The sequence below is a fragment of the Delphinapterus leucas genome, chromosome 1 (genome assembly GCF_059928025.1).
Source record: "Delphinapterus leucas isolate spDelLeu-1000000601 "Yukka" chromosome 1, BTC_Dleu_Yukka2, whole genome shotgun sequence".
NCBI lineage: Eukaryota > Metazoa > Chordata > Mammalia > Artiodactyla > Monodontidae > Delphinapterus > Delphinapterus leucas.
In genome coordinates this window covers 42,518,076-42,536,211 of record NC_143129.1, presented here as the reverse complement: position 1 = coordinate 42,536,211, position 18,136 = coordinate 42,518,076, and the positions used below count along the sequence as shown (strand labels likewise).

General features: G+C 40.7%; 1 protein-coding gene across 7 annotated transcripts in view; it reads right to left on the bottom strand.

Moving 5' to 3' along the window:
- The window catches only part of CD46 (CD46 molecule), a 61,862-nt gene extending 51,320 nt beyond the window's left edge, over positions 1-10,542 (bottom strand). For 5 of the 7 annotated variants that reach the window (XM_022593511.3, XM_022593513.3, XM_022593512.3 and 2 more), the window contains exon 1: positions 10,296-10,541. In XM_022593511.3, the coding sequence (XP_022449219.1) occupies positions 10,296-10,416 (121 nt within the window). In that variant the 5' untranslated portion in view covers positions 10,417-10,541. Of the gene's footprint in view, positions 1-10,295 lie in introns of all 7 variants that reach the window. The other 2 variants (XM_022593514.3, XM_022593517.3) reach the window with 2 other exon arrangements.
- Positions 10,543-18,136: the final 7,594 nt, after the last annotated feature.

Genomic DNA, 18,136 nt, shown 5'->3' with positions numbered 1-18,136 from the left:
AATCAAGCCTTGGTAAATTTAAGAAAACTGAAATTGTATCAAGTATCTTTTCTGACCACAACGCCATGAGACTAGATATCAATTACAGGAAAAGATCTGTAAAAAATACAAACACATGGAGGCTAAACAATACACTACTTAATAATGAAGTGATCACTGAAGAAATCAAAGAGGAAATAAAAAAATACCTAGAAACAAATGACAATGGAGACACAACGACCCAAAACCTATGGGATGCAGCAAAAGCAGTTCTAAGGGGGAAGTTTATAGCAATACAAGCCCACCTTAAGAAGCAGGAAACATCTCGAATAAACAATCTAACCTTGCACCTCAAGCAATTAGAGAAAGCAGAACAAAAAAACCCCAAAGCTAGCAGAAGGAAAGAAATCATAAAAATCAGATCAGAAATAAATGAAAAAGAAATGAAGGAAACGATAGCAAAGATCAATAAAGCTAAAAGCTGGTTCTTTGAGAAGATAAACAAAATAGATAAACCACTAGCCAGACTCATCAAAAAAAAAAGGGAGAAGACTCAAATCAATAGAATTAGAAATGAAAAAGGAGAAGTAACAACTGACACTGCAGAAATAAAAAAAATCATGAGAGATTACTACAAGCAACTCTATGCCAATAAAATGGACAATCTGGAAGAAATGGACAAATTCTTAGAAATGCACAACATGCCAAGACTGAATCAGGAAGAAATAGAAAATATGAGCAGACCAATCACAAGCACTGAAATTGAAACTGTGATTAAAAATCTTCCAACAAACAAAAGCCCAGGACCAGATGGCTTCACAGGTGAATTCTATCAAACGTTTAGAGAGGAGCTAACACCTATCCTTCTCAAACTCTTCCAAAATATAGCAGAGGGAGGAACACTCCCAAATTCCTTCTACGAGGCCACCATCACCTTGATACCAAAGCCAGACAAGGATGTCACAAAGAAAGAAAACTACAGGCCAATATCACTGATGAACATAGATGCAAAACTCCTCAACAAAATACTAGCAAACAGAATCCAACAGCACATTAAAAGGATCATACACCATGATCAAGTGGGGTTTATTCCAGGAATGCAAGGATGCTTCAATATACGCAAATCTATCAATGTGATAAACCATATCAACAAATTGAAGGAGAAAAACCATATGATCATCTCAATAGATGCAGAGAAAGCTTTCGACAAAATTCAACACCCATTTATGATAAAAACCCTGCAGAAAGTAGGCATAGAGGGAACTTTCCTCAACATAATAAAGGCCATATATGACAAGCCCACAGCAAACATCATCCTCAATGGTGAAAAACTGAAAGCATTTCCACTAAGATCAGGAACAAGACAAGGTTGCCCACTCTCACCACTCTTATTCAACACAGTTTTGGAAGTTTTAGCCACAGCAATCAGAGAAGAAAAGGAAATAAAAGGAATCCAAATCGGAAAAGAAGAAGTAAAGCTGTCACTGTTTGCAGATGACATGATACTATACATAGAGAATCCTAAAGATGCTACCAGAAAACTACTAGAGCTAATCAATGAATTTGGTAAAGTAGCAGGATACAAAATTAATGCACAGAAATCTCTGGTATTCCTATATACTAATGATGAAAAATCTGAAAGTGAAATCAAGAAAACACTCCCATTTACCATTGCAACAAAAAGAATAAAATATCTAGGAACAAACCTACCTAAGGAGACAAAAGACCTGTATGCAGAAAATTATAAGACACTGATGAAAGAAATTAAAGATGATACAAATAGATGGAGAGATATACCATGTTCTTGGATGGGAAGAATCAACATTGTGAAAATGACTCTACTACCCAAAGCAATCTACAGATTCAATGCAATCCCTATCAAACTACCACTGGAATTTTTCACAGAACTAGAACAAAAAATTTCGCAATTTGTATGGAAACACAAAAGACCCCGAATAGCCAAAGCAATCTTGAGAACAAAAAAAGGAGCTGGAGGAATCAGGCTCCCTGACTTCAGACTATACTACAAAGCTACAGTAATCAAGACAGTATGGTACTGGCACAAAAACAGAAAGATTGATCAATGGAACAGGATAGAAAGCCCAGGGATAAACCCACGCACATATGGACACCTTATCTTTGATAAAGGTGGCAGGAAAGTACAGTGGAGAAAGGACAGCCTCTTCAATAAATGGTGCTGGGAAAACTGGACAGGTACATGTAAAAGTATGAGATTAGATCACTCCCTAACACCATACACAAAAAAAAGCTCAAAATGGATTAAAGACCTAAATGTAAGGCCAGAAACTATCAAACTCTTAGAGGAAAACATAGGCAGAACACTCTATGACATAAATCACAGCAAGATCCTTTCTGACCCACCTCCTAGAGTAATGGAAATAAAAACAAAGATAAACAAGTGGGACCTAATGAAACTTCAAAGCTTTTGCACAGCAAAGGAAACCATAAACAAGACCAAAAGACAACCCTCAGAATGGGAGAAGATATTTGCAAATGAAGCAACTGACAAAGGATTAATCTCCAAAATTTACAAGCAGCTCATGCAGCTCAATAACAAAAAAACAAACAACCCAATCCAAAAATGGGCAGAAGACCTAAATAGACATTTCTCCAAAGAAGATATACAGAATGCCAACAAACACATGAAAGAATGCTCAACATCATTAATCATTAGAGAAATGCAAATCAAAACTACAATGAGATATCATCTCACACCAGTCAGAATGGCCATCATCAAAAACTCTAGAAACAATAAATGCTGGAGAGGGTGTGGAGAAAAGGGAACACTCTTGCACTGCTGGTGGGAATGTGAATTGGTTCAGCCACTATGGAGAACAGTATGGAGGTTCCTTAAAAAAGTACAAATAGAATTACCATATGACCCAGCAATCCCACTACTGGGCATATACCCTGAGAAAACCAAAATTCAAAAAGAGTCATGTACCAAAATGTTCATTGCAGCTCTATTTACAATAGCCCGGAGATGAAAACAACCTAAGTGCCCATCATCAGATGAATGGATAAAGAAGATGTGGCACATATATACAATGGAATATTACTCAGCCTTAAAAAGAAACGAAATTGAGCTATTTGTAATGAGATGGATAGACCTAGAGTCTGTCATACAGAGTGAAGTAAATCAGAAAGAAAAAGACAAATACCGTATGCTAATACATATATATGGAATTTAAGAAAAAAAAATGTCATGAAGAACCTAGGGGTAAGACAGGAATAAAGACGCAGACCTACTGGAGAACGGACTTGAGGATATGGGGAGGGGGAAGGGTGAGCTTTGACAGGGCGAGAGAGAGTCATGGACATATACACACTAACAAACGTAGTAAGGTAGATAGCTAGTGGGAAGCAGCCGCATGGCACAGGGATATTAGCTCGGTGCTTTGTGACAGCCTGGAGAGGTGGGATAGGGAGAGTGGGAGGGAGGGAGACGCAAGAGGGAAGACATATGGGAACATATATATATGTATAACTGATTCACTTTGTTATAAAGCAGAAACTAACACACCATTGTAAAGCAATTATACCCCAATAAAGATGTTAAAAAAATAAAAAAAATAAAAAATAAAGAAGGAAAAAAAAATCTATTCGACTAACTTGAAGTATTTCTTCCCAATAACACGCATCACAAAAGACATGCCTTCAACAATGTGCAGTTTAGAACATTTGCTTTGGCCATCAGTTGATTATAAGCTTTATATACTCTAATAACTGGGTCTAATATCATACTTGTTTTATAATCAAATATCTTCTTCTCTTGCTCAGAATACTGAATTCTTTTTTCCTATGAGGATTTTCAAACTAAACATTCCCAGCATCAGAAAAATAGTATATGGACTGAGTTTTTTTCTAGAGAATTTACAATGTAATTGTTATTAGGCTGCAATGCTATACTTTAATAACAGGTGCCATTATATCATATGATAGGCTGCATTCAGAAAATTCCCCAGTTTTCCAGATGAGTTTCAGGAAGGTGAAATAGTCCCTAATATGGATCAAGAAAACTGTTCACCTTCTGTACACTTACAAAAATTATGCAAGCACTCTCTACCTGCTTGCAAAAAATAAAAATAACTCTCTGACACAAGCACACACCCACACCCCTGCCCAGGTGGTACCTTTAGAAAATCATGGTCTCTGACCCAAACCGGAACCTCAATGAAACCTGACGAAACTTCCCCTTTTCTCACTCTACACAACCTATTTTCAAATTTTCTTTGCTTCCTCAAAATGGAGGCTCTAACATTTATACCTGTCAATTTTATTTCTCATGTTCCACTCATTTCTAGGCCTATAAAAAAATCACATAAATCATGTTCGAAGTAATTAAGTAGCCTTCTTCTAAGTAAATTCATCCTAGCACTCTCTCCCTCAGTAATTTTAATTACCCTGTCTATAACATCTGGAGCTATTGTTCATTCTCTCTTTGCTCTCTTGTGCCTAAAAAGCTCTTTTCCTTGGTTTCCAGGTAGCAAACCAGCCTGGTTTTCAGCCTGTCCTCTGGCTGCTCTTCCTTCTCTGTCTGATTGCATAATGTGACGTTCCTCATGAGTTATTCTACGAGCTCTCCTTATTTTCATTCTGCAAATCCCCCCGGGTCAGAATGTATACTCTCATGACATCATTACAACTGATGAGAGCTGCCTCCCAAATCCCTCTCTCCATCCTAGATCTTAGCTGGGGTGCCAAGTCTATGTGTTCAACTGCCTCCCCACAGCTCCACTTGGAATGTGTCACACTATCTCAAATAACATAATGAAGCCAGCAAACAAGATACATGGTTTCCACAACTGAAATGCCTGTTCCCTCTCTCTGTTTCCACCTTTACTTCTAATTCAAGCCACTATCATTTCTTATCTGGATTGCTACAAGAGTTTCTGAATAGGTCTCCTTACTGGTCTTGCCACCTCTCATTCAGTTCATTTTCACACTGCCACCAGAGTAATACTGATATGATACTAGGACCAAGGCCCTTCCAAGTCAGATATGTTTCAACGGCTCCCTGTTTCCCTCATGATAATGTCTAAGGCTCCTTGACATGGCTAACAGAGCTTTAATATCTGCTCACTCTTGCATACTCTTCTAAGCCACATTCAATTCCACTAGTAGTGCCCATTAAATTACTCAACTTACTTTAGCACTCTAGACCTCCTTGCATCATATTACTTCAGCTTTGACCAGAGACCCTGCCATTCCTCCCACCTACTCATCCTTCAGTTTCATCTTAGATGCCACTCCTTCCTGGAGGCTCCTAACATCTCTCACCCAAAAAATTCAGTTAAGTGTCCTCATGAGCCCCAATTTATTTCTTTCATAGCAATTTTCATACTGTAATTGTTCATTGTTTGTACTCCCTAGGAGACTGTAACCTTCTTGAGGACCATGTCTCATTCTTCACTGCATTTCTAGTTCCTGATGCCAGAGCTGAAGGGGCACTGTTATCAGTTCTATAAACTCTTGGATCAAAATTCAAATACTTTATACTGTTCAGCCAACCTGTTCCAGAGATATCTGCAAATCACCATTTTTCTTTGCTTTTGTATGCCTTTCCTCAAATTTTTTCCATTGGTTTAGTTACAGATGTTTCCCTTTATCAGAGTTTTTTTTTAATGTCAAAATACTTGTGCTTTATTTATTTGAACCCATTCTCCATTACTGCTATGACTAGAAATGGCATTTTAACATTCTCAAAGGAGAACTCCAAATCCTGTTGGTTACATTTTTTTCCTAAAGTATGGTATGAAAGATCCCAGAACTTGTTTCTAACAACAAAAGAAATGATATTAATTATCTTGGAAATAGCACATTTAAGCACTACCTGTACCAACTATATTTTAAGTCCTTTTAAACTAACTTATTCTTCATAAACATCCTATGAGTTAGGTACTATTTCACCCTCTTTAAGATGAGCAATCTGAGCCATGAAGTAACTTGCTTAAGAATACATTCCCAGAAGGTACCAGACCCAGGAGTGAAGCCAGGCAGCCTAGTTCTACTGCCAACACCATTTCCCATCACTGTCTCTAACCTGGAACGCTTGCATGCTTACACCAATACACTCTGTCTGCAATTTAGTCCTCAAGAAATGGTCTTATACTGAGCTTAGGGAAATTAAAGCAACCTTAGTTTAGATTTGCATTCTGCTAAGTCAAGGTGCCCAAAAACGACAGGTGATTTTTATTACGATGGTTGTTCATTGCTACCTATCCTGTTCTTTTCACAATTATTCACTCTGTGATCTACACCGCTGCCTTCCTCTTGCCTCCTTTGCTCTACTGCTGCCACACAGGGTAACTAGGCAGTCCATGACTGCCCTGAGCCATGCCACATCTCTGAGCCTTTGCTCACAATGCTCCCTCTGCTCTGAACACCCTTCCTCCTGCTCAGGAGCAGCTCCTGTTCAACTGTTGTCTTCTTTAACTTAATCCACTCAACATCTCCTCTGGGAAGTACTTTCTGCTTCTCCTGGGGAGGCAGTGACCAGTCCCCTTCTCTTGGACTCTCCTCTACATGGATCTCTCAGCTCACCAGTGGACTCCATCCATCCATGTGGCCACAACACCTCACACAGTATGTCCCTCATAGCTGCTATTCAAAAAACTTTGGTTCTCAAAGAACCACTGCTGTTAAACAGAAACCAATGGTAAAGAATATAGTATAATGAATCTAATATTGAAAATAATCATCTTAAAGCATTATGCACTGGAGAAATATTTGACCACCTAATTTCTTTTGTCTCATATCTCCCAGTATATGTAACCTAGCAACTGACCAGATAAGGACTGTTCTCCCTACACTGTAATATTTAGAGTAAGAAACTAAGAAACTACTGTGTAAGCACTTATTGATCTTGGCTTCTTTCATTAGGAAGAAAGAAAAGACCTAAAACAGGCAGAAGAAACCACCCATAAAAGGAAATTGTAGGTTTTGTTCCAAAAAGCAGACCCATTCTGGAGGAATGAGACCGGTCCCTTCTGTGATCCCCTACCATTTGGCAACTACCTCTGAGATGGCACGCCTCCCAAGCACACACTGCCCACTTACAAAACCTTCTCCTCATGAGCTGCTTCAGTGAAATATTTATTTTATCCACATACTTTCCCTGCCAGTATAGTAAGTTCTCATTTGTACCTCATCTATGTTTCCCACCTATCCTGATTTTACCTTTCAGCCTTAAACTTCACCTTGTTTTTCCTCCATTTCTAGTTTTGTTACCTTCCACAATATGTGCTATTCATTTTATTTATCTATTTTCCTCTATTTTATTTTTTAAATTTTTATTTTATTTTCATTTATTTTTGGCTGCATTGGGTCTTTGTTGCTGCGAGTGGACTTTCTCTAGTTGCAGAGAGCAGAAGCTACTCTTCGTAGTGGTGGGCGGGCTTCTCATTGCGTTGGTTTCTCTTGCTGAGGAGCACAGGCTCTAGGTGCACGGGCTTCCGTAGTTGTGGCACGCGGGCTCAGTAGTTGTAGCTCGCAGGCTCTAGAGCGCAGGCTCAGTAGTTGTGGCACACGGGCTTAGTTGCTCCGTGGCATGTGGGATCTTCCCAGACCAGGGATTGAACCCGTGTCCCAGATTCTTAACCACTGCGCCACCAGGGAAGTCCCTCTATTTTCCTCTATTTTAATTTTTTTTTTTTTTTTTTTTTTGGTACGTGGGCCTCTCACTGTTGTGGCCTCTCCCGTTGCGGAGCACAGGCTCCGGACGCGCAGGCTCAGCGGCCATGGCTCACAGGCCCAGCCGCTCCGCGGCATGTGGGATCTTCCCGGACCAGGGCACGAACCCGCGTCCCCTGCATCGGCAGGTGGACTCTCAACCACTGCGCCACCAAGGAAGCCCTACTCTATTTTAAATAGTTCTCATCATATCCTTCAACTTCTAGCTTTAAGCCTATTCTAAACATTATTATTCTTTAAAAATTTCCTTTTAATTTCTTGTTAGCACTGCTGTTCCATCCCCCACACCTCTCCGGCATAGAAATAAACTTTTTAAATGATCCGTAATAAGCAAGACGAGTATGGTGAGACCTGAGGATTCTACTATCAGGAGAAGATAGATTGACCCCCCAGTTGCTCCTTCCTTAGCTTTTTAGGCACCAAAGAAAGGCCATCCTAAGCATGGCTCTCTTGCTTCCTCCTGGATGCAAGAGAAGTTTTTCCTGGGCTCTAAGCCCCAGCCGAACGTTACCTTTAATTTTCTGGTACTTGAGAGTTATACAAGAGTGTTGACACTTAGGCAACCACAAGTGTGACAAGACAGCCACGATCTCTGCATTCTAGTGAGGAAAGAACAGAAAACAGTTTGGGAGAGTGACTACCAGTTAGGGGGGTAATTGAGCTGGAACATGTGTGTCTACTGGAAATAGTGGGTGAGAGACGGTCCCTCTGAGAAGGTAATATCACAAGTGAATTTGAAGAATAAGAAGGAGCCAAACTACGCTAGAGGCAGGAGAATGTCCCAAGGCCAAGGGAACAGCAAGTACAGAAGGCAAAGTGGCAGAGTTTGGCTTATTCAATGAACAGAAAAGTCTTCCCTTCCACCAGTCATTTGTTAAATGCTGTCAGAGAATCATGCTCCTTTCCTCCTGGGTACTTCTCTTGGGTTATAACATATTCATTAGTATTATGTTTTGGCTACTGCCTACCACTCCCAATAAATTGTAGCAAATATTTGATTTCCTAATGTGTGCCTGGCACTTGGGGGTAGAGCAGTGAGCAAAACACAGTCCCTGCATATATTCATGTGTGTAGGCAGACAGAGAAATAGTGAAATAAGGATCATGAAAATAGGAATGGTGTGTTATTGCTCACCAGTGCATCCTCAGGACCAGTACAGGACCTGGCATATAGAAGGCAAGTATTTGTTGAATGAATGCTGCTAATGAAACCGTATATGTAATAGGATCCTAAAAATAACTTGGGCATGAAAACATGTACATATAAAGACAAAAGGAAATCTACCAAAGTATTAAAAATGGTTGTCCTAAGTTTTATACAATAAGCATGCCTTTTTTTAGAATATATGTACTTCAAAGTGCTTTCTGTGGGGCTTCCCTGGTGGCGCAGTGGTTGAGAGTCCGCCTGCCGATGCAGGGGACACGGGTTCGTGCCCCGCTCCGGGAAGATCTCACATGCCGGGCTGCGCCCGTGAGCCATGGCCGCTGAGCCTGCGCGTCCGGAGCCTGTTGCTCCGCAACGGGAGAGGCCACAGCAGTGACAGGCCCGCGTACGGCAAAAAAAAAAAAAAGTGCTTTCTGTGAAACAAACCTAGTGGTTGGGCCTTCAGGTTTAGTTTATGAGCTATAGGAGAAAACCAGACTACCACCATTTCTGGTTCACTTCTTAGGATACTCATTTTTCGGTAGATTTGGCTACCAGTGTTTTTTAGGTTGCTTCGGATAGCCCCTCAAACATGACCCAACCTTCAGAAAGAAGGAAAGCAATGCCAAAAAGCCATTCGGTAATAGAACTGAATACTGTCTATTGGATGAGAACAGGAAGATAACTCTATTGCAAAGAAAAAAAAAAAAAAAAGAAGAACCTGCAAATCAATATCAATACGATCTCGAGTACCAAGTTTCCTGTTAATTTTTTTTACAAAAATCACCTTGCCCGCTTTCAAACCCTCTAAATCCCAGGCTCCCAGAGCCTGCTCTCACCGGAGTGCTACAGGCACAACATCTGCTCTGCAGGCCCACTTAAAGCAAGCAGTAAGCTTCCCTGTCCCACACTCGGCTCGGCTGCGCTGGCCACACACTTGCGTACACCTGGCCTGGGCTCCGCTAACCACGCCCAGCAGGGCACAAGGCGTCATCCCGCCCAGGGAACACAGGGCAAACTCTCCCCATGAGCACAGCACCAGCCTAGCAACATCCCCAGGCACCTGGGCAACTCAAGAGCAAGCCATCACCACCAGCCCCGGGTTGGCGCTCCCTTATCCACCTGATCAGTCCCGGAAACACCCTGCAAGCTTTTGCTAGAGATCCAGCTTGGCCCCGGGTAACCCCAGCCACGTCACCAAGCAAGCCTTCTTTTCGGCCACTACGTGGTCCCCACCCCCCGGGGTCCCCACACGGTAAGAGCCGGGGACAGTCTGGCCACGCCTTCTACCCTAACTCCTTACGACCCTGGGTGGACTCAGCCCCGCGCCTCCGCCCCGAGCCACCAAGCAAAGCTCCCCCGACCCTCGGCTCCAGCGAGCCTGCCCCGCGACCCGGCCTGCCCCACCCCCCACCCGCTCCAGTTCGCCGCCTGTGCGGACACCTTCTCCAGGCTCCTACCGGAGGATATGGGAAGCAGGAGCAGTAGCGCCACCAAAAGAATCCCAACGAAGCACCTAGAAGAAAAGGGACTCTCGGAGCGGTAGGGGGGTGCCTTGCGAGAGGAGCAAGACGCCGTCATTTTCGGGAGATCAGCGAGAAACCTGAAACAGCTCAGCAGAGATCTTTCTGAGTCCAGTTACCAGAGACAAGAATCCGCGCACTCACAAACCGTCAACCTTGGTCTCGCAGCTGGGCGTGGCCTGGGCCGTACCCAGGGCGGAAGTGACTCTATGGACGGGGCCTGCCGGGCCAATAGGCGGGCTGTAAGGCGGGGCTTCGGTGTTGGGGGTGGCCCTTAGGCCTGGAGAGGCGGGGCGTGGCGCTTGCCGGAGTCTAACAGTCCTTGCGCGCGGGCCGCTTTACGCCTCACTCTTGGGCCCTGGCTGTACTTGGCTCCTCCTTCTTCAGACCTACACGGAAGCACAGCTGCGGTTTGCGAGAAATGGCTTGTTCACCGCCTGTTCGTAAAGACTGTTACCACCCTAAGCAGGAAGGGCGGAAAGGAAGCAAGCGTTGGAGAGGTCAGCATTGTCAGTTTTCCGGAACGCTAGATTAAAGAATAAAACGCATCAAGCTGAAGACAGAAACCTAGAGCCCAGGCAGTGAGTCACTGTGGGGCAGACACCCCTCAGGACTCCAGTCTGGACCTGGGGCATTCCAGACTGTCCGGATACCTGGGCCCTTGCTCAATCTTTGGCATTAGTCAGGCATAATTCGGGACAATAGTTGAGATTTCCGTGGTTGAGCCTCTGCTACTGAAGCCTCTCATGGCCTGATACATTTGAAAAACATGGAAGGTTTGGCTGTTGCTCTCCCAACTGCTAAAGTCAATTAGTCTCACCTGTATTCCCAGCAGAGCACCCCGGGAAGGTAAATTATTAAACAACACCGGGCCATTAGCATATTGGGGCTCAACTCTACGGCCTTGCCTTCGAACGACTAAATGTTTTATTGGAGATGACATATACGTGCATGAAAATGGTAAGGACAAGGGTGCATTAAGTGCCATATTTCTGGAAGCAATGAATGTCGTTAGAGTTGGGATGGGTAGGAATTGATGAGTGACAACTTTTCTGGTGAACCAATCTGTCAATGCTGGAAAATTAAGAATGAGTAAGATTTATTTGTAGAGTTGTGAGTAAACCTGTATGACTAGTAAAAGGAAAGGAAAGTAACATGACCAGTATTAAACAGCAAACAACGGAGCTGACATTCTCTTCGTATTAGCTGGCAAAGAATAAAAAAGTCAACCAGTGTGTAAACATATTGGGGATGGGGTGGGGTGGGGGGAAGCACCCTCAAAGTTTTAGTTTACGTAACTTCCTCATGCGTTACAATTTTAAATGGACATGACTTTTAAACCGCTAGTTTCATTTAGAGTTTATCCCAAAGATATCATCAGAGCTGGGAGCAAAGATGTATAATTTTGAACAAAATATAAACTCTTAAATGTCTAGCAGAAGTATAAGAGTTTTTGATAGGCAGCTTTATGGAATGAATTTCTATGCAGCAAGCAGTGTAAAAAAAAATATGAGAAACTATGGTATATTCGTAAGTAGAAAAAGCAAACTCCAAATCGGTGTGTGCCTTTTGTCATTACTTTTATTAAAACAAAATAGTATATTGATACACTTAAAAAGAGATTAGTTGGAAATAGTCAAAATTAACTAACCATTCATAGGCTTATCTATATTTCATTTTTGTGTGGTTTTTTTCTTTATTGACCTTTGTTACATTTGGAATCAGATAAAGAAACATTTTTTTAAAAAGCCAGCCTGTATATCACCTGCTCTTTTGTTCATAGAATGGTGGGAATAGAACCTGTGTCACATAGGGTTGAGGTATGAGAGGATGGTAAGGAAATGGAAGCTCTCTGTGTAAACCTCAAATGCATCTTCTGCAATTATAGAACTTTATATATATTTAAACAACTTTATATCTGAGATGCACTAAAGGTTTTCTGGGTTCAACAAACTATGGAATTTCCGTTTCCTCCCAGACCAACACAATGTTTGGATTCTTGTATCTAGCATACAAGATACTAAGTGTGGAGGTGATGTATAAAATAAACACCTTAGTGTCTTGGATTATAAAATCCAGACACTCCATGATGACAATTAAAGGAGGTACAATTAAGGAGACAGTGAATAGAAAACTTAATGAGGGGGACTTATCATTTCTGTTATTTCTTATAGTTATAAAACAGTGATATAACAGAAATGTTCTGTGGTTCAATGTTGGCACTTAAAATGAATCTATTTATGTTCTCTGTAACTATTGGTACATAATGTTATATGTCACTTATATCTGAATAAAGTTCAAAAAAACTTTCCCATCTATTTCTAGTCTTGGAAGTAAGTTTTTATTTCTCATGAGAAAATTTAAAAGGGAAAAAAATATGACTAGCGTTTGGTTTACTAGTTACAAATGCTAGATTAGATTCAAGAACTGGGGCTTTACTGGAATTTTATTTCAACCAGTGAAATTTCTATACCTGTGTTTCATCAAGCCATTCTTAATATAATTGAAGACTTTCACATAGATTTCTTTAACTTACTTTGATTCGACCCAACTGAGGCTCCATTTGAAAGGCTTTGAGCCTTATTCCCTATTTTTCTGGACTAGCTCCATGGGGCAGGGATAGTTTTCTTGCTGTATCTCCAGTGCTGAGACAGTTCTAGACCTATACCAGGTACATAACAAATACCCGTTAAATACTGAATGAAATAAATGGGCATTGCTGTCAAGTGCATTTAACATGCCTCTGCCAATCCTCCCCAGCATGGATTTACCAAATGCTGGAAAAGTTCTGAGAAGTTTTGATTTTAATAATGTTAGGTACTGGGAACAAGCAGAATTTGTCTCTGAAAGGATTTGTCTACAACTGTCTGCAGAGAAAACTTTCCTAAATCAGGCATGGCAAGCTGACCTATGAAGTGGATCTACTGTCTAACCCTTAGCCTTGAGATCATTTTAGTGACTGAGTTCAAAGGGAGAATATGGACTGTGAACTTCCTAAGGTTCTGAGAGGAATAGAACTCAAGAGTCGAGGCTTTGAGTGAAGTAGGGGCTTAAACACTAGTGGTTCTTCCAACTCCCCCTAGAGATTTTGTAGAACTGCCAACAGGAAAATAAGAAGAGAATGGAGAATATGACTGTAGACCAGGTTTTGAGCTATGTAGTAGCTCTCCTGTAAGCTTTAGGAATGGCGGTAAGATGGAGGGAGGTGTCTGTGGATGTCATTAACCCGAGGGGGACTTCATTAAATAAAACAATGCTAGATGATCCTTTGCCTCCTAAATTGGTATATTTACATTTTGCTTTTCAGAGGTGAGGGTAGCAGCATGAAGGGGCCTGTGACTGCTCTCAGAAGAGGCTTTCCCCTGTCATGGTGCTTTACAGGTTAGGTGTTTGTGAAAACCTGAAAGAGAATGGCTAAACAGAGGATAGTTAACCACCTTTTTGAGGCTGGTCCTGGGAGCTCTGCCACCTCTACTCGCACCTGGTAGGCACCTGCCAGCAAATTGACCTTCTTACTTGGCTGTTACCTCAAGAGCATTACTGTGGTGCCACACCCAACACAGGGATTCTGAACCCAGTCAAGTACAGAAAGGAGGGCATTTCTCATAAGGATCACATATTCATTTTGTTTCCTCTTGGCTTTTCAAGGCTATAAAAAGTAAATATATTACAAACCATATTCCATAAGTACATTTGCAAAAATAAATTTTTTTATTCCTTTCATTATAATGGTGGAGACAGTACATTTAAACATCACAGACTTAAACTAACTTACATCTCACACTGAACTGTACAAAAAGTCAAACAAAACAAAACGAAATTAGAATGTTAGCACTAGGAATAGCTTTGGAGACCGGTTGCTCCAGTCCCTGCTTTTCAGATGAAAAATGTAAGGCCAGGGGTGAAAAGAATTACTCAATAATACAAGTTAGCTATATAATATTTTAGACATCATTAATATACACACTATTTCCCATAGATAACTGATGTGATAGGAAAAAATCTCACAGATTTCTTGTAATTAAAAAGTCACAGGCATCAGATATTTGTTAATTATATTGCTCAGTGACCTACCTACTCCATTACCGGAAAAAACAAAACACATTTTTTCTTGTGATGGAGAATTTTAATTCTAAGAAAGGCCTATTTCCAAGCATTTAATTGCTACTTCCTTTTTTTTTTTTTTAATTGGGGTATAGTTGCTTTACAATGTTGTGTTAGTTTCTGCCGTACAACGAAGTGAATCTGCTATATGTATACATTTATTGCCTCCCTCTCGGGCCTCCCTCCACCCCGCCCCATCCCACCCATCTAGGTCACCCCAGAGCACCGAGCTGAGCTCCCTGCACTATACAGCACGTTCCCACTAGCTATTTGTTTTACATATGGTAGTGTATATGTGTCAATCCCAATCTCCCAATTCATCCCACCCTCCCTTCCGCCAACTGTGTCCACACATCCCTTCTCTATGACTGCATTTCTATTCCTGCCCTGCAAATAGGTTCATCTGTACCATTTTTCTAGATTCCACATATACGTGTTAATATATGATATTTGTTTTTCTGTTTCTAACTTACTTCACTCTGTATGACTAGGTCCATCCACATCTCTACAAATGACCCAATTTTGTTCCTTTTTATGTCTGAGTAATATTCTATTGTATATATTTACCACACCTTCTTTATCTATTCATCTGCCGATGGGCATTTAGGTTGCTTCCATGACCTGGCTATTGTAAATAGTGCTGCAGTGAACATTGTGGTGCATGACTCTTTTTGAATTATGGTTCTCTCTGGGTATATGCCCAGTAGTGGGATTGCTGGGTCATATGGTAGTTCTATTTTTAGTTTTTTAAGGAACCTCCATACTGTTCTCCATAGTGGCTGTATCAATTTACATTCCCACCAACAGTGCAAGAGGGTTCCCTTTTCTCCACACCCTCTCCAGCATTTATTGTTTGTAGATTTTCTGATGATGGCCACTCTGATGGGTGTGAGGTGATACCTCATTGCAGTTTTGACTTGCATTTCTCTAATAATTAGTGATGTTGAGCATCTTTTCATGTGCTCTTGGCCATCCGTATCTCTTCTTTGGAGAAATGTCAATTTAAGTCTCCTGCCCAGTTTTTGATTTTGGGGTTGTTTGTTTTTTTGATATTGAGTTGCATGAGCTGCTTGTATGTTTTGGAGATTAATCACTTGTAAGTTGCTTCATTTGCAAATATTTTCTCCCATTCTGAGGGTTGTCTTTTCGTCTTGTTTATGGTTTTCTTTGCTGTGCAAAGGCTTTTAAGTTTCATTAGGTCCCATTTGTTTATTTTTGTTTTTATTTTCATTACTCTGGAGGTGGGTCAAAAAAAAATCTTGCTGTGATTTATGTCAAAGGGTGTTCTGCCTATGTTTTCCTCTAAGAGTTTTATAGTGTCTGGTCTTACATTTAGATCTTTAATCCGTTTTGAGTTTATTTTTGAGTATGGTGTTAGGGAGTGTTCTGATTTCATTCTTTTACATGTAGCTTTTCAGTTTTCCCAGCACCACTTATTGAAGAGACTGTCCTTTCTCCATTGTATATTTTTGCCTCCTTTGTCATGGATTAGGTGACCATAAGTGCATCAGTTTATCTCTGGGCTTTCTATCCTGTTCCACTGGGCTATATTTCTATTTTTGTGCCAGTACCATACTGCCTTGATTATTGTAGCTTTGTAGTATAGTCTGAAGTCAGGGAACCTGCTTCCTCCAGCTCCCTTTTTCTTTCTCAAGATTGCTTTGGCTATTCGGGGTCTTTTCCTTTAAAAATTTCTTCTCCAGAGACCCAAGAAATAATGCAGATAATAATAGAGGTTCAACTAAACAAAACCATTGAGCATCTTTTCATATATTCATGGGCTATTTGCTTTTCTTTCTTGAGTGACCTGGGTGTATGCCCTTTACCCATACTTTGGGAAGTTGGGGGAGGGTTGGTCTTTGAATTTTTAACTCTCTAAAGAAGCCAGTTACCCTTCATTTGTGATAGAGGTTGCAATTTTTTTGTCACAGTTTGTCAGTTGACTTTGCTTATGCTGTTTTTTGTTTTTCTGTATTGAGTAATTTAAAATTGAAATTCAGGTTGATGTCCAGCTCACTCTTTATATTTATCAAAGTATATATGGCAGAATACACTCTAAAAGCAACTATTAAAACCCAGAATTACACAGAAGTTAGCAGTAGTCATATGCGAATCTATTGTTAAATATTCAGAAATATTCTGATATTTTCTAGAGATCATTAGCAAGGCTCATAATATCATAAATTTTTAAAAGATTTATTTATTTATTTATTTATTTTGGCTGCGTCGGGTCTTAGTTGCGGTACACAGCATTTCTCTAGCTGTGGCGTGCAGGTTTTCTCTTCTCTAGTTGTGGTGCACAGGCTCCAGGGCCTGTGGGCTCTGTAGTTTGTGGCATGCAGTCTCTCTAGTTGAGGTGCATGAGCTCAGTAGTTGTGGTGCATAGGCTTAGTTGCCCTGCAGCGTGTGGGATCTTAGTACCCTGACCAGGGATCGAACCCACATCCCCTGCATTGTAAGGTGGATTCTTTACCACTGGACCACCAGGGAAGTCCCCCAAATAGATTTTTGATGTATAAAGATGTGAACCAGTTGAGACTCCAGGGCCACTTATTTAGAAAGTATCAATACATGTTTATTAATTTGATAAATTCTTAAAAGTCATGCTTTCTTAGTTAATTAAGTTTATTCTGAATCCATAAAAAATAATCTAGCTACTTTTGTAATAAAAATTATTCTTTTATTTAAATTTTAGTGTTTTTTATATAGAACGTAGTACAAAGTACTTTTGAACTAGAGCTTAGGAAATATTAATTTCCTTATTTTGTTCCAGATATTTCCCTTGACCCCTCTCTCTGTAATCATTTAATGCCTTTTACTAAACAGAAATTATTTTTTTTCTAGAGAAAGTGAAAACTGTTATAGCATACATTTTACCACAGTCTATCTATAAGGATTGGGTTCTGCTCTATAAAAGCAAAAGAAGGTATTTTAAAAAGAAAGATATCTGTGTGTATAAAGAAATATACTTGAAGAAAGATTAGCAGAAAATGAATTGAAATATTAACAGTGGTTATCACTAGGTTATATATATATATATATATATATATATTTTTTTTTTTTGTGGTACGTGGGCTTCTCACTCTTGTGGCCTCTCCCATTGTGGAGCAGAGGCTCCAGATGCGCAGGCTAAGCGGCCATGGCTCACGGGCCCAGCCGCCCCGCGGCATGTGGGATCCCGGACTGGGGCACGAACCCGTGTCCCCTGCATCGGCAGGCGGATTCCCAACCACTGCACCACCAGGGAAGCCCTAGGTAATATATTTTTATGTGACTGATCAGTTTTTCATATCTTCCTCCTGCATTTTCCAAGTTCTCCTCAATGAGCCTATTCCATATTATATATATTTGACAATAAGAACGAAAAATGACAAACATGTAAACAGAAATCCTGGGTGACATTTCTTTAAGTAATTGAGACTACTTATAAATCCTAAGTGTAGTTTTCCCCTGACTAGGTAATGTGTGTTTTCAGCACAAGAGAGGAGAGTGAAGGGGTGACCGTAATCCAAGCTAAGAAGAGGGTGCTTCAGTAGGTACTGGGAGAGCTTCAGCATCTTCAAGTGCACATGTGTGCATCTCTGTGAAGTCACTTAAAAGATTTTATGAGTCTCAGATCTTATTCTGTTGAAATGAGTTGGCTCTTTTCCCATCAACATTTTAATTCGAGATGT